The sequence below is a fragment of the Triturus cristatus genome, chromosome 1_1 (genome assembly GCF_964204655.1).
Source record: "Triturus cristatus chromosome 1_1, aTriCri1.1, whole genome shotgun sequence".
In the NCBI taxonomy this organism is placed as follows: Eukaryota; Metazoa; Chordata; class Amphibia; order Caudata; family Salamandridae; genus Triturus; species Triturus cristatus.
In genome coordinates, this window is record NC_140579.1 from 442,916,793 (window position 1) to 442,937,938 (window position 21,146).

General features: G+C 52.2%; 1 protein-coding gene across 2 annotated transcripts in view; it reads right to left on the reverse strand.

The window, feature by feature from the left end:
- Positions 1–604: 604 nt before the first annotated feature.
- The window catches only part of LOC146870411 (uncharacterized), a 1,711,658-nt gene continuing 1,691,116 nt past the window's right edge, over positions 605–21,146 (reverse strand). The window contains exons 8-9 of one of the 2 annotated variants that reach the window (XM_085640891.1): positions 11,178–11,274; positions 605–4,005 (exon numbers count right to left, since the gene is read on the reverse strand). In XM_085640891.1, the coding sequence (XP_085497017.1) occupies positions 3,928–4,005; positions 11,178–11,274 (175 nt within the window). In that variant the 3' untranslated portion in view covers positions 605–3,927. The remainder of the gene's footprint in view (positions 4,006–11,177; positions 11,275–21,146) is intronic. The other variant, XM_085640893.1, reaches the window with a different exon arrangement.

Consider the following 21,146-nt stretch of genomic DNA (forward strand, 5'->3'; position numbering starts at 1 on the left):
TTTGAAAGCAGGAGGCACACACAGGGGCCTATTCACAAACGTACAAGTTTAAATCTCCACCTCTCCTATCTTTTTTGGGTGGAGATTGTCACACATGTAAGCGTATCACTTAGTGTAAGGCCACTGCCATCTAAAAACTGCACTTCTGAAATTTCTAAATCCAGCATCACACATGGTCAACCATTGGTACTGCAACATCCTCCAATGGGAAATAATGACAGTAGGGACTTAAAATAAAACCCATTAGGAAATAATGTAAAATTAAATTATTATAAATAGTAAAATATATAGATAAATACAATTTAATGTTAAAATATGTAAAAATAGAACATATTTATTTAATTATAAAATATTTTAACAATCTTTTATATTTTATAAATCTATGTAACATTAACTTTTTATTAAAATACAATTGAATTACTTTAAATTCATTCCATATATCACTTTTAATAATTATTAATGCATACAAAAAAAATTGTGTTTTTCTTTAGGTAGGAATTTATCTTTCAAATCAAATTTCAGAAAAATATTTTTTATTTAATTTAATATACATAAATTAATGAAAGATTTAATTCAAAATTAAGTTAATAGTGCTATATCATGTGTTAAATGTTGTTCTATATTTAAAATAAAAATACAAAATTAATTTACATTAATATTTAACATAAACATATTTTTCCTTTTTTTTCTAGTTAAATGCAAGTTTTTTTACTTTTTCCCCATACTTCACACAGTTGAAGTGGAGCTCTCACTACTGTGATCACTTTTTATGGGAGGGTGTAGCATCGTCACAGGTTGGCCATCAGTGGTGCTGGAAGTACTACTGTTTCTTTTTTGGCAGTAGTAATGTAAACTCGTCATTTGGCTCCACCCATCTCTTCAGAGTTACTTTATGCTCCGATTTTGTCAAAAGGGAAAAATAGTGGTTTTACTCGAAAGTGTAAGTGTAAATTACATGTGTAAATTACTCATAAGTGTAAGTTACCTTTATGAATAGCCTCAACAATGCACCACTCACCTTTCAAGGAGACCACACGCTATCTGTAAACAAAGTCACATGATGCAAACTTTAGGCACTTTCTCTGCGAGTACGTGGCACACACGATGCTCCAAACACATAATTCAAACTTAAAAAGGAGCATTTGGCTGTCTATAAGCACAATCACACTCTGTAAGCTTTAGGCACATACCCTACCAGCACACAGTGCACACCCTGTATAAAGCTGCCCACGCTCCCTAAACACAGCTCAGAGTGCACATTCTAGGCTCACATGATGCACCACACTCCTTGCAAAGGAGCAACACAACAGCGGCAAACACAGTTACACTCAGCAAGCTGTAAGCAGATCCAGTTTTCCACACACCGAACACAGAAGCATGCATTACACTGTACACCCAGCCACACACCGTGAGCTGTGGGCAGATACTCTCTGACATATGGTGCATACAGGACACCAATCATAGTGTAAACAAAAACACAGGCTCACTTTGCACATTCTATACCTATACTTTGCAGACTGCGTACAAAGACGCTTCTACCAGTGTCATTGATAGATCAAAATGCTTAAGGCACTCTGTTTGCACATTCTACACGTAAGCACGGAAGGCATGTAGGACCTTCCCTACAGGCATGCAGCAGTTCTCAGCAGTGTCGGGCTGGCCTAATGGGCAGGCTGGCAGTGCCAGAAGGGCTGGTCTGAGAGGTCAGTGTCTGGGCTGGTTTTTAACTGTTTGTGGGCCTGTTTTATGACCTGGTAGAATAGTTTTTACTATTGAGTTCCCTGATATTACCAAAAACTGCCTGCAGCAAGCTCACATCCATGCAGTCTTCCATAGCTTGCAAAACATTGATACACCGTGTCTGTACAAGTTCAACACTGCGACTATTTGCAAACGTGAGACACTTTTTTTTTAGCTATCTGATTTGCTAATGGGAGTACTTTTATTTTGATACCTGTGACTATTTTCTGTCCCAGTCCAGCCCTGGTTCTCAGAGGCTGACAGCATCCTACAATGAGGTGTTGCAGTCCCACTGTAGGTGCAAATGGTGCACCATCTAAGTATGTGGAGTAGACTTGCAGCAGGATTACAGCCTGCTTGCAGCATACCAAAACATGCTCAAGGAAACCAGCATATCATCCGCAGGCAACGTGGTCATGTGAAATAGAAACAGACAGCACACACCCTGCAGACAAACGGCATGCCTTTACCAAGTAGGTAACTTTGCAGGGTGCCACCAGTAGATGCAACAGTGCACTTACTAAGCAAGGCTGCAGCTGAGACGCATGTGGTGTGTCATTCAATGTGCACTTTCTTCTGCTTGCTGACATCATTCAGAAAATGACATTGGTGTGCAACACGCATGGCATGGTGCAGATAGTTTGCGCCATAATGCTCGGCGGTCATTACTCGTGAAAAAGCGAGCCACGTTTCTCATTTTGAGAGATGGACATGTTCAAAGAACATATCTTTGAATGAGACATGGGCATGTTCAAGGGGACCCACCTCTCTGTGACACATGGACCAGTTCAAAGAACCTACCTCTCCCTGAGGCCTGGCTAAGTTCAGAAAACCCTCTACTCAGTGAGACTTTGACATGTTCAGGGAAGCCCAACTCTCCATGAGACATGGTGAGACAGGGATATGTTACATGTGGGCGCTGGCCGACTGCGAGCGAGCCTGCCTACCACCACAGGGAGCCTGTAACTTTCTTGGGGCCATAAGGTGGTCTTTGTGACCTCTAACCTTACCTTTGTCCACTAACTACTTTAGAGGTTCGACAACTTGAAGGTTACTTTTAAATGGGCATGAACTCTCTCTCCTCTGGTGAACCTGAACCCCAGAGGGTCCCCGACAGCTGGTCAGAGAGCACCCATGCTACTAAACCTGAGCACCCCTTTCAGCACCGCTCAGGCGTGCCCTTCGGCCAATGAAGCTCCCCGTGCTTTCCCAACTGAAGAGCCACTGGTACAAAAACTAACAAATTCTCTAATGGTCCATTCAGGATGGGTAGAATTGATATAGCAGCTCATGGGTGAGATCTTATGCCAGACTACTGGTGGGCAGAACTCCTGCTGCAGCCCAGGTGAGGGATCCAATGCCAGTCTATGGGATTACTGGAGATGGGCAACACTTTCTGCTGTCCAGTCTATTGGAGTCACTAAAGATGGGTAGAACGTAGCCTACATTCCAAGGAAGGAATCCAACGCAGTCTTTGGGTTCTCTGAAGATGGGTAGTACTCAAGCTGAGTCCGGGTGTGGGATCCATTGCCAGTCTACAGGGTCACTGAAGATGGGTAGAACAGAGTCTGCAGCCCAAGGAAGAGATCCAGTCTATGGGGTTAATGGCGATGGGTATAACTTTCTGCAGTCCAAGGAATGGGTCCAATACCATTCTATAGGAGTCAGTGAAGATGGGCAGAACTCAGACTGGGCCCGGTCGTGGAATCCATTGACAGTCTACGGGGTCACTGAAGACGGGTAGAACTCAGACTGGCCCGGGCATAGCCTCCATTGCCGGTCAATGAACAGAAGGTACAAGGCAGTTGAATGTGAGTGAGACTCAAAGACAATAAGTGATTCCTGAGGTGTGTTGGCAGACCCCAGGAGCCCATGGCAGCCATCAAGGGACAGGGCCACATGCACCACAGGGTCCATTGAGGGCCACAGTTGAAGGAGAGCAGAGAGGTGTGCGCGGTTGGTACGGCACCATGAACAAGAACCACAGAACAGCACCGAGAGGGACCCATGACCACCACCGTCCTCTGGCCCCCGCTCACACAGCACCCACAGGACAAGAGCTCACAAAGAATACAGCGCTTTACTGGAACGCAGTGCCCCGCCGCCGCATGCAAGGCCGCCATGGCTGAGGTGAAATGTGGGTCCACATGCCTCCACCCCCGGTGACGGGCTGTTGTCACCGCATCACTACTTGAGGCGTCCTGGGGCTGAGTGCAGCGCCGACGAGTCAAAGAAGAGGGGGTTGTGAATTTCCATTTCACCAGTCTGTGGGGAGAAGGAGAAATAGGTTATTACAGTGCTTGCTGCTTGTGTGCCTGCTCTCTAATTGTTTGTGTGTGCCTGCTCTACCGTCTGTGTGTGACTGCTCTACTGTCTGCGCCTGCTCTATTGTCTGTGTATGCCTGCTCTATAACTACCTGTGTGTGCCTGCTGCCTGCTCTAATGTTTGTGTATGCCTGCTCTATAACTACCTGTGTGTGCCTGCTCTACAGTCTGTGCCTGCTCTACTGTCTGTTTATGCCTGCTCTATAACTACCTTTGTGCGCCTGCTCTACTGTCTGTGCCTGCTCTACTGTCTGTGCCTGCTCTACTGTCTGTGTATGCCTGCTCTATAACTACCTGTGTGTGCCTGCTCTACTGTCTGTGCCTGCTCTACTGTCTGCGTGTGCCTGCTCTACTGTCCGTGTGTACCTGTTCAGCTGTTTGTGTGTGCCTGCTCTATAACTACCTGTGTGTTCCTTCTCTGTTTGTGTGTGCCTGCTCTACTCTCTGTGCCTGCTCTATTGTCTGTATATGCCTTCTCTATATCTATCTGTCTGTGCCTGCTCTACTATCTGTGCCTGCTCTATAACTACCACGGTGTGCCTGCTCTACTGTCTGTGCCTGCTCTACTGTCTGTGTATGCCTGCTCTGTAACTACCTGTATGTGCCTGCTCTACTGTCTGTGCCTGCTCTACTGTCTGTGTATGCCTGCTCTATAACCACCTGTTTGTGCCTGCTCTACTGTCTGTGCCTGCTCTACTGTCTGTGTATGCCTGCTCTACTGTCCGTGTGTACTGTTCAGCTGTTTGTGTGTGCCTGCTCTATAACTACCTGTGTGCGCCTGCTCTACTATCTGTGCCTGCGCTACTGCCTGTGCCTGCTCTACTGTCTGTGTATGCCTGCTCTATAACTACCTGTGTGTGCCTGCTCTACTGTCTGTGCCTGCTCTACTGTCTGTGTACGCCTGCTCTATAACTACCTGTGTGTGCCTGCTCTACTGTCTGTGCCTGCTCTACTGTCTGTGCGTGCCTGCTCTACTGTCCGTGTGTACTGTTCAGCTGTTTGTGTGTGCTTGTTCTATAACTGCCTGTGTGTGCCTGCTCTACTGTGTGTGCCTGCACTACTGTCTGTGTGTGCCTGCTCTATAACTACCTGTGTGTGCCTGCTCTACTGTCTGTGCCTGCTCTATAACTACCTGCATGTGCCTGCTCTACTGTCTGTGTATGCCTGCTCTATAACTACCTGTGCACGCCTGCCCTACTGTCCGTGCCTGCTCTACTGTCTGTGTATGCCTGCTCTATAACTACCTGTGTGCGCCTGCTCCACTGTCTGTGCCTGCTCTACTGTATGTGTATGCCTGCTCTATAGCTGCCTGTGTGTGCCTGCTCTACTGTCTGCGCCTGCTCTACTGTCTGTACCTGCTCTATAACTCCTTGTCCCAGGCCTATCTCTCCCGTGCTGCTGCATCGCTCTTGCTTCTGCCTTCCCCTTGCTCCTTCCCCGTTTAATGAGTGCCTTTTCCTTGCTTTTCCCATGTGTGTGTGTACATGCTCTGCTGTCTGTGGGTGTCTGCTCTACTGTATGTGCCTGCTCTACTGTCTGTGTACCTGTTCTATAACTACTTGTGTGTACTTGCTCTACTGTATATGTGTGTGTACCTGCTGTACCGTCTACGTGAGCCTGCTCTACTGTATGTGTTTGAGGGTGTGTGTGTGTACCTGCTCTGCTGTTTACGTGAGCCTGCTCTACTGTATGTGTGTGTGGGTGTGTACCTGCTCTGTGGTCTGTGTGTGCCTGCTCTACTGTCTATAAGTACCTGCTCTGCTGTCTGCTCGAGCTTGCTCTATTGTATGTGTGTGTGTGTGTGTGTGTGCCTGCTATGTGGTCTTTGGATGCCTGCTCTACTGTCTGTGTGTACTGGCTTTACTGCCTGTGTATGTGTACCTGCTCCATGACCGCTTGTGGGAATCGGCCATTTGACTGTGTGTGTCTGCTTGTGTGTGCCTGCTCTGTAACTGCCTATGTAGAGTTGCTTATGTGCCTGCTAAATGACAGCCTGCTCCACCACCATGAATGGGAGCTACCCTCTGGATGCCTGTGTTCGTCTCCTTGTGTGACTGCCTGTATGAGCATGATCTGTAAATACCTGTTTGTTTCTGCTGTGTGACTGTGTGTGTGACTGTTTTTCTCTAGGATGAAACCACCAATGAGTGACTAGTGCTGGTGGTGCAGTGCTCCTCTCTGAGTGTTTGTTTGTTTGCTTTATCAACAGCTGTGGTTGCCTGCTCTGTAACTGCTTGTCAGGCCCTGTTCTGTTACTGACTCCCTGAAGTGGCTCCATGACTGCCCATGATTGCATTACCTGTAATTTTGTACCTGTTCACTGGGTTCTTGTTTTGCCTGCTCCATGACAGCCTGTGCTACCTTGCTCAGCAACAGAACTTGCATGCATGTTTGTTCTGTAACTGCCTGATTGGGGTTGTTGTCTGACCTAATTTGCTTGCCTGCTCTGTAACTGATCTTACCTGTTTGCTTTATGATTTATTGAGTTTGCTGCCTGTGCCTGACTGTTCTGTGACTGCCTTCCCTGCTTTGCGATTGCTGCACTTGCTTGATCTCTCTACTGCTTCCACTTGCTTGTTCTTGTGATTGACTGAGCATTTATGTTCAGTAACTGACTGTTTTTCCTGCTGCAAGATTATGCATGCTTCTGTCCTGTGTTTCTGCCTGTGGTTGCTGTACTGTCATTCCTGCTCTCTGAACTCTGCACCTTCTGGCAGCATGCTCCCTTGTGACTATTTCCCTGTCTTGTGATCAGCAGTGCATGTTGGCCTTGTGATTGGCGATTATGTTGCCTCTTAAGCTTGCGGCACCGTGGATACCTGGTCTTGTCTGTTCTGTGGGTGCCTGTTATGTTCTGACCTGTGGTCACCTGTGTTTTCCAGCTCAATGATCCCATGTGCCTGCTGGCCACGTGTCTGCCTGTGACTGCCTTCTTGTCTTGTGATCAGCAGTGCGTGTTGGCCTTGTGATTGGCAATTATGTTGTCGCTCAAGCTTGCTGGCACTGTGCATACCTGGTCTTGTCTGTGTTGTGGGTGCCTGTTATGTTCTGACCTGTGGTCACCTGTGTTTTCCAGCTCCCTGAGTTCATGTGCCTGCTGGCCACGTGTCTGCCTATGACTGCCTTCTTGTCTTGTGATCAGCAGTGCGTGTTGGCCGTGTGATTGGTGATTATGTTGTCGTTCAAGCTTGCCGGCACCGTGGATACCTGGTCTTGTCTGTTCTGTGGGTGCCTGTTATGTTCTGGTCTGTGGTCACCTGTGTTTTCCAGCTCACTGATCCCATGTGCCTGCTTGCCGCTAGTCTGCCTGTACTGCCTTCTTGTCTTGTGATCAGCAGTGCGTGTTGGCTTTGTGATTGGCAATTATGTTGCCTCTCAAGCTTGCCGTCACCGTGGATACCTGGTCTTGTCTGCTCTTAGGTGCCTGTTATGTTCTGACCTGTGGTCCCCTGTGTTTTCCAGCTCCCTGAGCTCATGTGCCTGCTGGCCGCGTGTCTGCCTGTGACTGCCTTCTTGTATTGTGATCAGCAGTGCGTGTTGGCTTGTGATTGGCGATTATGTTGTCACTCAAGCTTGCCGGCACCGTGGACCTGGTCCTGTCTGTTCTGTGGGTGCCTGTTATGTTCTGACCTGTGGTCACCTGTGTTTTCCAGCTCCCTGAGCTCATGTGCCTGCTGGCCATGTGTCTGATTGTGACTGCTTTCTTTGTAGCTCCCTTTATCAGCTGGATCTTTCGCCAGCCTTGTTTGTCTGCCTGCTGCGTGAGGAATGGTGCCTGGGGGTTCTAATACTCCGGGCGAGTGCCTGTTTGGGGACCACCAGCACGTTGCTGCTTTGTGGTCTGGTGTGCCTGCTCTCTCAGTGACAGTGCTGTTTGCTTGCACTGTCTGGCTTTTCAACATCTATTCTGTTGTGCAGATTTGTAGAACGCACTATCACTCTGGAGGGTATCCTGGGGTTCAGCAGGTGTGAGTCTATTCAAACCCAAGGTCTAGCGGGACTACTCGGAGAGCCAGGTCTTCAGCTTCTTACAGAGTTCAAGCACTGAGGGGGAGACTCCTGTGTTCAGCAGCAGCTCCAGCGATGGAGGAGAAGGTTCGACAGCCCGATCTGGTGTTCCGTATACATGGGATGTGTGCGAGTAGGAGTCCCGCTGAGTGGAGGTATCTGGGAGGTTTGTGAAAACAGATGCTCTTGTTGACGTATGTTGGGTTATGTAGTGCCTTGAAAGTGTGGGTGAGGAGCTTGAATTGCACTTGTTTGTGTATGGGGAGCCAGTGAAGCTCCTTCAGGGGTGGTGCGGTGTGAGTGCGGCGTGGGAGGTTGAGCGTGATCCTGGCTGCTGAGTTCTGAATGGTTTGCAGCCTTCTGGTGGTTTTTGTTTGTGATCACTAGTGCGTACAGACCTATGCTTGCTGGCACTGTGCTGCCTCTGTTCACCTGTACCTGTGTCTCCCATGTGGCTGAAGAGCTTGCAAGGACTGTAGCTGTCCATGTCTGTCTGCTCTATGACAGACTGCGTTCGTGGTCCCAGTGGCTGGCTGTGATTGTCTGTTCTGCCATCTCTGTGCCTTGCCTGCTTAGTGCCTACCTGGGCTGATATAATCAGTGGCTGCTTGCACTTGCTGGCTCGTAGCTGCTTGTGTTGCCAGCTACAGAGCTGTCTGTGCTCACTTGCTTTTGGACAATATGTGATTGCCTCAGGCAGTAATGTTAGCACCTGTGCTTGCCTGCTAAATAACCACTTGTGCTTGCCTGTTCTGTGGTTGCCTTGCAAGCCAGCTCTGTTGCCTTCTGTGTTGTGATTGCATGTGCTTGTCTGTAGTGTGATTGCACGTGTTTGTCTGTACTGTGACTGCATGTGCTTGCCTGCTCTATGACCACTGTGCTTGCCTGTTCTGTGGTTGCCTTGCTTGCCAGCTCTGTTGCCACCTGTACTGTGACTGCATGTGTTTTTCTATACTGTGATTGCATGTGCTTGCCTGTACGCTGATCATATACACTTTTAGCTTTCTATTTGACTGTGCTTGCCACTTCTGTAGTCGCCTGCACTTCGATTGCTTATGATTGCCTGCTCTGTGATGGCTTGTGCTTTCCTGCTTTGTGATGGTGTGTGCTTGCCAGATCTGTAGCCACCTGTGTTTGCCTGTACTGTGACTATGTTTCCATTCCTGCTTTCTACTGCATGTGCTTGTCAGTTGTGTGCCTCCTGTGCTGAGGTTGCATGTGCTTGCCTGCACCATGATCACTTTTGCTTTCCACTTCATGCCCTGCTCTGTGATTGTCTGTCCTTGTCTGCTCTGTGATCACCTGTGCTGCCCTGCTCTGTGATTGTCTGTTATTGTCTGCTATGTGATCACCTGTGCTGCCCTGCTCTGTGATTGTCCGTTCTTGTCTGCTCTGCGATCACCTGTGCTGCCCTGCTCTGTGATTGTCTGCTCTGGGATCACCTGTGCCGCCCTTCACTGTGATTGTCTGTTCTTGTCTGCTCTGTGATCACCTGTGCCGCCCTGCTCTGTGATTGTCTGTTCTTGTCTGCTCTGTGATCACCTGTGCCGCCCTGCTCTGTGATTGTCTGTTGTTGTCTGCTCTGTGATCACTTGTGCCTCCCTGCTCTGTGATTGTCTGTTCTTGTCTGCTCTGTGATCACCTGTGCCACCCTGCTCTGTGATTGTCTGTTCTTGTCTGCTCTGTGATCTCCTGTGCCGCCCTGCTCTGTGATTGTCTGTTCTTGTCTGCTCTGTGATCACCTGTGCCACCCTTCACTGTGATTGTCTGTTCTTGTCTGCTCTGTGATCTCCTGTGCCGCCCTGCTCTGTGATGGTCTGTTCTTGTCTGCTCTGTGATCACCTGTGCCACCCTTCACTGTGATTGTCTGTTCTTGTCTGCTCTGTGATCTCCTGTGCCGCCCTGCTCTGTGATTGTCTGTTCTTGTCTGCTCTGTGATCACCTGTGCCTCCCTGCTCTGTGATTGTCTGTTCTTCTCTGCTCTGTGATCTCCTGTGCCGCCCTGCTCTGTGATTGTCTGTTCTTGTCTGCTCTGTGATCACCTGTGCCACTCTTCACTGTGATTGTCTGTTCTTGTCTGCTCTGTGATCACCTGTGCCGCCCTGCTCTGTGATTGTCTGTTCTTGTCTGCTCTGTGATCACCTCTGCCACCCTTCTCTGTGATTGTCTGTTCTTGTCTGCTCTGTGATCACCTGTGCTGCCCTTCTCTGTGATTGCCTTCTTTTTAATGGCTTGGGCTTGCAAATTTGTAAGGGATTGTGTGCTTGCCTGGTCTGTGAGCTCCTGCTTGTGCCTGCTCTCTAATGGCTTGCGCTCACCTGCTTTGTTGCGGCCTGCGCTTGCCTGCTCTGTGATTGCCCGTGCTTGCCTGCTCTGTGACCATCTGTGCTTACCTGCTTTGTGACAGCCTGTGTTTGCCTGCTCTGTGATTGCCCGTGCTTGCCTGCTCTGTGACCATCTGTGCTTGCCTGCTTTGTGACGGCCTGTTTGTGCCTGCTCTGTGATTGCCTTTGCTTGTCTGTGCTGTGGTCGCTGTACTTGCCTGCTCTGTGCTCTCTGAGCTTGCCTGCTCTGTGCTCTCCTGCGCTTACCTGCGTTTTAATGGTTTGTACTTCCGAATTTGTAAGGGGTTGTGTGCTTGCCTGGTCTGTGAGCTCCTGCTTGTGCCGGCTCTCTAATGGCTTGCGCTCACCTCACCTACTTTGTGACGGCATGCGTTTGCCTGCTCTCTGATTGCCCGTGCTTGCCTGCTCTGTGACCATCTGTGCTTACCTGCTTTGTGACGGCCTGTGTTTGCCTGAGCTGTGAGCTCCTGCTTGTGCCTGCCCTGTGATTGCCTTTGCTTGTCTGTGCTGTGGTCGCCTGTGCTTGCCTGCTCTGTGCTCTCTGAGCTTGCCTGCTCTGTGCTCTCCTGTGCTTGCCTGCTTTTTAATGGCTTGTGATTGTCTGCTTTGTGATGGCCTGTCGTGCTTTGTGATGGCCTGTCGTTGCCTGCTTTATGATGGGCTGTAGTTGTCTGCTTTATGATAGCTAGTGGTTGCCTGCTCTGTGACCCCCCTCCTTGTGCCTGCTCTGTGACTGTGCGTCTTGCTACGGGTACCTACCGGCGCCAGGCCCGGGCACTCATAGACCGTGTACTCCCCGCCCTCGTTCTCGGCCTCAGACTCCGTGGACAGCTGCTGCTGTGCCTTCAGGGCGCTCCTGCGAGAGAGAAGAAGCGTGAGGGTGAGTGTGAGGGGCTGGGGCGAGAGAGAAGAGTGAGGGCGAGGGGCTGGTGCGAGAGAAAAGAAGCGTGGGGGTGAGTGTAAGGGGCTGGTGTGAGGGAGAAGCGTAAGGGTGAGTGTGAGGGGCTGGTGCGAGAGAGAAGAGTGAGGGGCTGGTGCGGGAGAGAAGTGTGAGGGTACGTGTGAAGGGCTGGTGCGAGAGAGAAGAAGTGTGAGGGTGAGTGTGAGGGACTCATGCAAGAGAGAAGAGTGAGGGTGAGGAGCTAGTGCGAGAGAGAAGAAGCGATAGTGTGAGGGGCTGGTACGAGAGAGAACATGTGTGACGGTGAGGGGCTCCTGCAAGAGAGAAGAAGCATGAGGTTGTGTGTGAGGGGCTTGTGCGAGAGAGAAGAAGTGTGAGGATGAGTGTTTGGGCCTGGTGTGAGAGAGAAGAAGCGTGAGGGTGAGTGTGAGGGGTTCCTGCGAGTGAGAAGAAGCATGAGGGTGAGAGTGAGGGGCTGGTGCGAGAGAGAAGAAGAGTGAGGGTGAGTGTGAGGGGCTGGTGCAAGAGAGAAGAGTGAGGGCGAAGGGCTGGTGTGAGAGATAAGAGGTGTGAGGGTGAGTGTGAGGGGCTGGTGCGAGAGAGAAGAAGCATGAGGGTGAGTGTGAGGGGCTGGAGTGACAGAGAAGAAGCATGGGGGTATGTGTGAGGGGCTGGTGCAAGAGAGAAGAAGCGTGATGGTGAGTATGAGGGACTCGTATGAGAGAGAAGAGTGAGGGTGAGGAGCTAGTGCAAGAGATAAGAAGCGTGAGGGTGAGTGTGAGGGGCTGGTGCAAGAGAAGACTGAGGGCGAGGGGCTGGTGTGAGAGAGAAGAGGTGTGAGGGTGAGTGTGAGGGGCTGGTGCGAGAGAGAAGAAGCATGAGGGTGAGTGTGAGGGGCTGGAGTGACAGAGAAGCATGAGGGTATGTGTGAGGGGCTGGTGCAAGAGAGAAGACGCGTGAGGGTGAGTATGAGGGACTCGTATGAGAGAGAAGAGTGAGGGTGAGGAGCTAGTGCAAGAGAGAAGAAGCATGAGGGTGAGTGTGAGGGGCTGGTGTGAGAGAGAAGAAGCATGAGTGTGAGGGGCTGGTGCAAGAGAAGAAGCATGAGGGTGAGGGGCTGGTGCGAGAGAGAAGAAGCATGAGGGTGAGTGTGGGGAGCTGGTGCGAGAGAGAAGAAGCATGAGGGTAAGTGTGAGAAGCTGGTGTGAGAGAGAAGAAGCATGATAGTGAGTGTGAGGGGTTGGTGTGAGAGAGAAGCAGCATGAGGGTGAGTGTGAGGGGCAAGTGTGAGAGAGAAGAGTGAGGGTGAGGGGCTCCTGCGAAAGAGAAGAAGTGTGAGGGTGAGGGGCTGATGTAAGAGAGAAGAGTGAGGGTGAGTGTGAGGGGCTGGTGCGAGAGAGAAGAAGAGTGAAAGTGAGGGGCTCCTGCGAGAGAGAATAAGAGTGAGGATGAGTGTGAGGGGCTGGTGCAAGAGAGAAGAGTGAGGGCTGGTGTGGGAGAGAAGAAGCGTGAGGGTACATGTGAGGGGCTGGTGTGAGAGAGAAGAAGCGTGAGGGTGAGTGTGAGGGACTGATACAAGAGAGAAGAGTGAGGGTGAGGAGCTAGTGCGAGAGAGAAGAAGAGAGAGTGTGAGGGGCTGGTATGAGAGAGAACAAGTGTGACGGTGAGGGGCTCCTGCAAGAGAGAAGAAGCATGAGGTTGTGTGTGAGGGGCTGGTGCGAGAGAGAAGTGTGAGGGTGAGTGTTTGGGCCTGGTGTGAGAGAGAAGAAGCGTGAGGGTGAGTGTGATGGGTTCCTGCGAGTCAGAAGAAGCATGAGGGCAAGAGTGAGGGGCTGGTGCGAGAAAGAAGAGTGAGGGTGAGTGTGAGGGGCTGGTGCAAGAGAGAAGAGTGAGGGCGAGGGGCTGGTGTGAGAGAGTAGAGGTGTGAGGGTGAGTGTGAGGGGCTGGTGCGAGAGAGAAGAAGCATGAGGGTGAGTGTGAGGGGCTGGAGTGACAGAGAAGAAGCATGAGGGTACGTGTGAGGGGCTGGTGCGAGAGAGAAGAAGAGTGAGGGTGAGTATGAGGGACTCGTGTGAGAGAGAAGAGTGAGGGTGAGGAGCTAGTGCAAGAGAGAAGAAGCGTGAGGGTGAGTGTGAGGGGCTGGTGTGAGAGAGAAGAAGCATGAGTGTGAGGGGCTGGTGCAAGAGAAGAAGCATGAGGGTGAGGGGCTCATGCGAGAGAGAAGAAGCATGAGGGTGAGTGTGAGGGGCTGTGCGAGAGAGAGAAGAAGCATGAGGGTGAGTGTGAGGAGCTGGTGCGAGAGAGAAGAAGCATGAGGGTAAGTGTGAGGAGCTGGTGTGAGAGAGAAGCTTAACGGTGAGTGTGAGGGGCTGGTGTGAGAGAGAAGAAGCATGAGGGTGAGTGTGAGGGGCAAGTGTGAGAGAGAAGAGTGAGGGTGAGGGGCTCCTGCGAAAGAGAAAAAGTGTGAGGGTGAGTGTGAGGGGCTGGTGCAAGAGAGAAGCGTGAAAGTGAGGGGCTCCTGCGAGAGAGAAGAAGAGTGAGGATGAGTGTGAGGGGCTGGTGCAAGAGAGAAGAAGCATGAGGGTGAGTGAGGGCCTCCTGTGAGAGAGAAGAAGCGTGAGGGTGAGTGTGAGGGGCTGGTGCAAGAGAGAAGCATGAGGGTGAGTGTGAGGGGCTGGTGCAAGAGAGAATAGTGAGGGTGAGGGGCTCCTGCAAGAGAGAAGAAGCGTGAGGGTGAGTGTGAGGGGCTGTGCGAGAGAGAGAAGAAGCATGAGGGTGAGTGTGAGGAGCTGGTGCGAGAGAGAAGAAGCATGAGGGTAAGTGTGAGGAGCTGGTGTGAGAGAGAAGCATGACGGTGAGTGTGAGGGGCTGGTGTGAGAGAGAAGAAGCATGAGGGTGAGTGTGAGGGGCAAGTGTGAGAGAGAAGAGTGAGGGTGAGGGGCTCCTGCGAAAGAGAAAAAGTGTGAAGGTGAGTATGAGGGGCTGATGCAAGACAGAAGGGTGAGTGTGAGGGGCTGGTGTGAGAGAGAAGAAGCGTGAAAGTAAGGGGCTCCTGCGAGAGAGAAGAAGAGTGAGGATGAGTGTGAGGGGCTGGTGCCAGAGAGAAGAAGCATGAGGGTGAGTGTGAGGGCCTCCTGTGAGAGAGAAGAAGCGTGAGGGTGAGTGTGAGGGGCTGGTGCAAGAGAGAAGCATGAGGGTGAGTGTGAGGGGCTGGTGCGAGAGAGAATAGTGAGGGTGAGGGGCTCCTGCAAGAGAGAAGAAGCGTGAGGGTGAGTTTGAGGGGCTGGTGCAAGAGAGGAGTAAGGGTGAGGGGCTGGTGTGAGAGAGAAGAAGTGTGTGGGTGAGTGTGAGGGGCTTGTGCAAGAGAGAAGAAGCGTGAGGGTAAGTGTGAAGAGCTGGTGTGAGAGAAGAAGCATGAGGGTGAGTGTGAGGGGGTGGTGCGAGAGAGAAGCGTGAGGGTGAGTGTGAGGGGCTGGTGTGAGAGAAGAGTGAGTGTGAGGGGCTGGTGCAAGAGAGAAGAGTGAGGGTGAGGGGCTGGTGCGAGAGAGAAGAAGCTTGAGAGTACATGTGGGGGGTTGGTGCAAGAGAGAAGAAGCATGAGGGTGAGTGTGAGGTACTGATGAAAAAGAGAAGAGTGAGGGTGAGGAGCTAGTGCGAGAGAGAAGCATGAGGGTGAGTGTGAGGGGCTGGTGTGAGAGAGAAGAAGTATGAGTGTGAAGGGCTGGTGCGAGAGAGAACAAGTGTGAGGGTGAGGAGCTCCTGAGAAAGAGAAGTAGCATGAGGGTGAATGTGTGGGGCTGATGCGAGAGAGAAGAAGCATGAGGGTGAGGGTGAGGGGCACCTGCGAGAGAGAATAAGTGTGAGGGTGAGTGTGAGAGGCTGGTGCAGGAGAGGAGTGAGGGTGAGGTGCTCCTGTGAGAGAGAAGAAGCATGAGGGTGAGTGTGAGGGGCTGGTGTGAGAGAGAAGAAGCATGAGTGTGAGGGGCTGGTGCAAGAGAAGAAGCATGAGGGTGAGGGGCTGGTGCGAGAGAGAAGAAGCATGAGGGTGAGTGTGGGGAGCTGGTGCGAGAGAGAAGAAGCATGAGGGTAAGTGTGAGAAGCTGGTGTGAGAGAGAAGAAGCATGATAGTGAGTGTGAGGGGTTGGTGTGAGAGAGAAGCAGCATGAGGGTGAGTGTGAGGGGCAAGTGTGAGAGAGAAGAGTGAGGGTGAGGGGCTCCTGCGAAAGAGAAGAAGTGTGAGGGTGAGGGGCTGATGTAAGAGAGAAGAGTGAGGGTGAGTGTGAGGGGCTGGTGCGAGAGAGAAGAAGAGTGAAAGTGAGGGGCTCCTGCGAGAGAGAATAAGAGTGAGGATGAGTGTGAGGGGCTGGTGCAAGAGAGAAGAGTGAGGGCTGGTGTGGGAGAGAAGAAGCATGAGGGTACATGTGAGGGGCTGGTGTGAGAGAGAAGAAGCGTGAGGGTGAGTGTGAGGGACTGATACAAGAGAGAAGAGTGAGGGTGAGGAGCTAGTGCGAGAGAGAAGAAGAGACAGTGTGAGGGGCTGGTATGAGAGAGAACAAGTGTGACGGTGAGGGGCTCCTGCAAGAGAGAAGAAGCATGAGGTTGTGTGTGAGGGGCTGGTGCAAGAGAGAAGTGTGAGGGTGAGTGTTTGGGCCTGGTGTGAGAGAGAAGAAGCGTGAGGGTGAGTGTGATGGGTTCCTGCGAGTCAGAAGAAGCATGAGGGCAAGAGTGAGGGGCTGGTGCGAGAAAGAAGAGTGAGGGTGAGTGTGAGGGGCTGGTGCAAGAGAGAAGAGTGAGGGCGAGGGGCTGGTGTGAGAGAGTAGAGGTGTGAGGGTGAGTGTGAGGGGCTGGTGCGAGAGAGAAGAAGTATGAGGGTGAGTGTGAGGGGCTGGAGTGACAGAGAAGAAGCATGAGGGTACGTGTGAGGGGCTGGTGCGAGAGAGAAGAAGAGTGAGGGTGAGTATGAGGGACTCGTGTGAGAGAGAAGAGTGAGGGTGAGGAGCTAGTGCAAGAGAGAAGAAGCGTGAGGGTGAGTGTGAGGGGCTGGTGTGAGAGAGAAGAAGCATGAGTGTGAGGGGCTGGTGCAAGAGAAGAAGCATGAGGGTGAGGGGCTCATGCGAGAGAGAAGAAGCATGAGGGTGAGTGTGAGGGGCTGTGCGAGAGAGAGAAGAAGCATGAGGGTGAGTGTGAGGAGCTGGTGCGAGAGAGAAGAAGCATGAGGGTAAGTGTGAGGAGCTGGTGTGAGAGAGAAGCTTAACGGTGAGTGTGAGGGGCTGGTGTGAGAGAGAAGAAGCATGAGGGTGAGTGTGAGGGGCAAGTGTGAGAGAGAAGAGTGAGGGTGAGGGGCTCCTGCGAAAGAGAAAAAGTGTGAGGGTGAGGGGCTGGTGCAAGAGAGAAGAAGCGTGAAAGTGAGGGGCTCCTGCGAGAGAGAAGAAGAGTGAGGATGAGTGTGAGGGGCTGGTGCAAGAGAGAAGAAGCATGAGGGTGAGTGAGGGCCTCCTGTGAGAGAGAAGAAGCGTGAGGGTGAGTGTGAGGGGCTGGTGCAAGAGAGAAGCATGAGGGTGAGTGTGAGGGGCTGGTGCGAGAGAGAATAGTGAGGGTGAGGGGCTCCTGCAAGAGAGAAGAAGCGTGAGGGTAAGTGTGAGGGGCTGTGCGAGAGAGAGAAGAAGCATGAGGGTGAGTGTGAGGAGCTGGTGCGAGAGAGAAGAAGCATGAGGGTAAGTGTGAGGAGCTGGTGTGAGAGAGAAGCATGACGGTGAGTGTGAGGGGCTGGTGTGAGAGAGAAGAAGCATGAGGGTGAGTGTGAGGGGCAAGTGTGAGAGAGAAGAGTGAGGGTGAGGGGCTCCTGCGAAAGAGAAAAAGTGTGAAGGTGAGTATGAGGGGCTGATGCAAGACAGAAGGGTGAGTGTGAGGGGCTGGTGTGAGAGAGAAGAAGCGTGAAAGTAAGGGGCTCCTGCGAGAGAGAAGAAGAGTGAGGATGAGTGTGAGGGGCTGGTGCCAGAGAGAAGAAGCATGAGGGTGAGTGTGAGGGCCTCCTGTGAGAGAGAAGAAGCGTGAGGGTGAGTGTGAGGGGCTGGTGCAAGAGAGAAGCATGAGGGTGAGTGTGAGGGGCTGGTGCGAGAGAGAATAGTGAGGGTGAGGGGCTCCTGCAAGAGAGAAGAAGCGTGAGGGTGAGTTTGAGGGGCTGGTGCAAGAGAGGAGTAAGGGTGAGGGGCTGGTGTGAGAGAGAAGAAGTGTGTGGGTGAGTGTGAGGGGCTTGTGCAAGAGAGAAGAAGCGTGAGGGTAAGTGTGAAGAGCTGGTGTGAGAGAAGAAGCATGAGGGTGAGTGTGATGGGGTGGTGCGAGAGAGAAGCGTGAGGGTGAGTGTGAGGGGCTGGTGTGAGAGAAGAGTGAGTGTGAGGGGCTGGTGCGAGAGAGAAGAGTGAGGGTGAGGGGCTGGTGCAAGAGAGAAGAAGCTTGAGAGTACATGTGGGGGGTTGGTGCAAGAGAGAAGAAGCATGAGGGTGAGTGTGAGGTACTGATGAAAAAGAGAAGAGTGAGGGTGAGGAGCTAGTGCGAGAGAGAAGCATGAGGGTGAGTGTGAGGGGCTGGTGTGAGAGAGAAGAAGTATGAGTGTGAAGGGCTGGTGCGAGAGAGAACAAGTGTGAGGGTGAGGAGCTCCTGAGAAAGAGAAGTAGCATGAGGGTGAATGTGTGGGGCTGATGCGAGAGAGAAGAAGCATGAGGGTGAGTGTGAGGGGCCCCTGCGAGTGAGAAGCATGAGTGTGAGGGGCTAGTGTGAGAGAGAAAAAGAGTGAGGGTGAGTGTGAGGGGCTGGTGCGAGAGAGGAGAGTGAGGGCGAGGGGCTGGTGCGAGAGAGAAGAGGTGTGAGGGTGAGGGGCTGGTGCGACAGAGAAGAAGCATGAGGGTGAGTGTGAGGGGTTGGTGTGAGAGAGAAGAAGCGTGAGGGTATTGGTGAGGGGCTGGTGAAAGAGAGAAGAAGTTTGAGGGTGAGTATGAGGGACTCATGTGAGAGAAAAGAGTGAGCGTGAGGAGCTAGTGTGAGAGAGAAGAAGCATGAGGGTGAGGGGCTGGTGAGAGATAGAAGAAGCATGAGTGTGAGGGGCTGGTGTGAGAGAAGAAGCATGAGGGTGAGGGGCACCTGCAATAGAGAAGAAGCATGAGGGTGAGTGTGAGGAGCTGGTGCGAGAGAGAAGAAGCATGAGGGTGAGTGTGAAGGGCTGGTGCAAGAGAAAAGAAGCGTGAGGGTAAGTGTGAGGAGCTGGTGTGAGAGAAGAAGCATGAGGGTGAGTGTGAGGGGCTGGTGCGAGAGAGAAGAAGAGTGAGGGTGAGTGTGAGGGGCTGGTGTGAGAGAAGAGTGAGTGTGAGGGGCTGGTGTGAGAGAGAAGTGTGAGGGTGAGTTTGAGAGAGAAGAAGCGTGAAAGTGAGGGGCTCCTGCTGGAGATAAGCATGAGGATAAGTGTGAGGGGATGGTGCGAGAGAGAAGAAGCATGAGGATGAGAGTGAGGGGCTGGTGCGAGAGAGAAGAAGGGTGAGTGTGAGGGGCTGGTGCAAGAGAGAAGAGTGAGGGCGCAGGGCTGGTGTGAGAGATAAGATGTGTGAGGGTGAGTGTGAGGGGCTGGTGCGAGAGAGAAGCATGAGGGTGAGTGTGAGGGGCTGGAGTGACAGAGAAGAAGCATGGGGGTATGTGTGAGGGGCTGGTGCAAGAGAGAAGAAGCGTGACGGTGAGTATGAGGGACTTGTATGAGAGAGAAGAGTGAGGGTGAGGAGCTAGTGCAAGAGAGAAGAAGCATGAGGGTGAGTGTGAGGGGCTGGTGCAAGAGAAGACTGAGGGCGAGGGGCTGGTGTGAGAGAGAAGAGGTGTGAGGGTGAGTGTGAGGGGCTGGTGCAAGAGAGAAGAAGCATGAGGGTGAGTGTGAGGGGCTGGACTGACAGAGAAGCATGAGGGTATGTGTGAGGGGCTGGTGCAAGAGAGAAGAAGCATGAGGGTGAGTATGAGGGACTCGTATGAGAGAGAAGAGTGAGGGTGAGGAGCTAGTGCAAGAGAGAAGAAGCATGAGGGTGAGTGTGAGGGGCTGGTGTGAGAGAGAAGAAGCATGAGTGTGAGGGGCTGGTGCAAGAGAAGATGCATGAGGGTGAGGGGCTGGTGCGAGAGAGAAGAAGCATGAGGGTGAGTGTGAGTGTGAGGGGATGTGCGAGAGAGAGAAGAAGCATGAGGGTGAGTGTGAGGAGCTGGTGCGAGAGAGAAGAAGCATGAGGGTAAGTGTGAGGAGCTGGTGTGGAAGAGAAGAAGCATGATAGTGAGTGTGAGGTGTTGGTGTGAGAGAGAAGCAGCATGAGGGTGAGTGTGAGGGGCAAGTGTGTGAGAGAAGAGTGAGGGTGAGGGGCTCCTGCAAAAGAGAAGAAGTGTGAGGGTGAGTGTGAGGGGCTGATGTAAGAGAGAAGAGTGAGGGTGAGTGTGAGGGGCTGGTGCGAGAGAGAAGAAGCGTGAAAGTGAGGGGCTCCTGCGAGAGAGAAGAAGAGTGTGGATGAGTGTGAGGGGCTGGTGCGAGAGAGAAGAGTGAGGGGCTGGTGTGGGAGAGAAGAAACGTGAGGGTACATGTGAGGGGCTGGTGTGAGAGAGAAGAAGCGTGAGGGTGAGTGTGAGGGACTGATACAAGAGGGAAGAGTGAGGGTGAGGAGCTAGTGCGAGAGAGAAGAAGCGATAGTGTGAGGGGCTGGTATGAGAGAGAACAAGTGTGATGGTGAGGGGCTCCTGCAAGAGAGAAGAAGCATGAGGTTGTGTGTGAGGGGCTGGTGCAAGAGAGAAGAAGTGTGAGGGTGAGTGTTTGGGGCTGGTGTGAGAGAGAAGAAGCATGAGGGTGAGTGTGATGGGTTCCTGCGAGTCAGAAGAAGCATGAGGGCAAGAGTGAGGGGCTGGTGCGAGAAAGAAGAGTGAGGGTGAGTGTGAGGGGCTGGTGCAAGAGAGAAGAGTGAGGGCGAGGGGCTGGTGTGAGAGAGTAGAGGTGTGAGGGTGAGTGTGAGGGGCTGGTGCGAGAGAGAAGAAGCATGAGGGTGAGTGTGAGGGGCTGGAGTGACAGAGAAGAAGCATGAGGGTACGTGTGAGGGGCTGGTGCGAGAGAGAAGAAGCGTGAGGGTGAGTATGAGGGACTCGTGTGAGAGAGAAGAGTGAGGGTGAGGAGCTAGTGCAAGAGAGAAGAAGCGTGAGGGTGAGTGTGAGGGGCTGGTGTGAGAGAGAAGAAGCATGAGTATGAGGGGCTGGTGCAAGAGAAGAAGCATGAGGGTGAGGGGCTGGTGCGAGAGAGAAGAAGCATGAGGGTGAGTGTGAGTGTGAGGGGCTGTGCGAGAGAGAGAAGAAGCATGAGGGTGAGTGAGTGTGAGGAGCTGGTGCGAGAGAGAAGAAGCATGAGGGTAAGTGTGAGGAGCTGGTGTGAGAGATAAGCATGACGGTGAGTGTGAGGGGCTGGTGTGAGAGAGAAGAAGCATGAGGGTGAGTGTGAGGGGCAAGTGTGAGGTAGAAGAGTGAGGGTGAGGGGCTCCTGCGAAAGAGAAAAAGTGTGAGGGTGAGTGTGAGGGGCTTATGCAAGACAGAAGGGTGAGTGTGAGGGGCTGGTGTGAGAGAGAAGAAGCGTGAAAGTGAGGGGCTCCTGCGAGAGAGAAGAAGAGTGAGGATGAGTGTGAGGGGCTGGTGCAAGAGAGAAGAAGCATGAGGGTGAGTGTCAGGGCCTCCTGTGAGAGAGAGGAAGTGTGAGGGTGAGTGTGAGGGGCTGGTGCAAGAGAGAAGCATGAGGGTGAGTGTGAGGGGCTCGTGCGAGAGAGAATAGTGAGCGT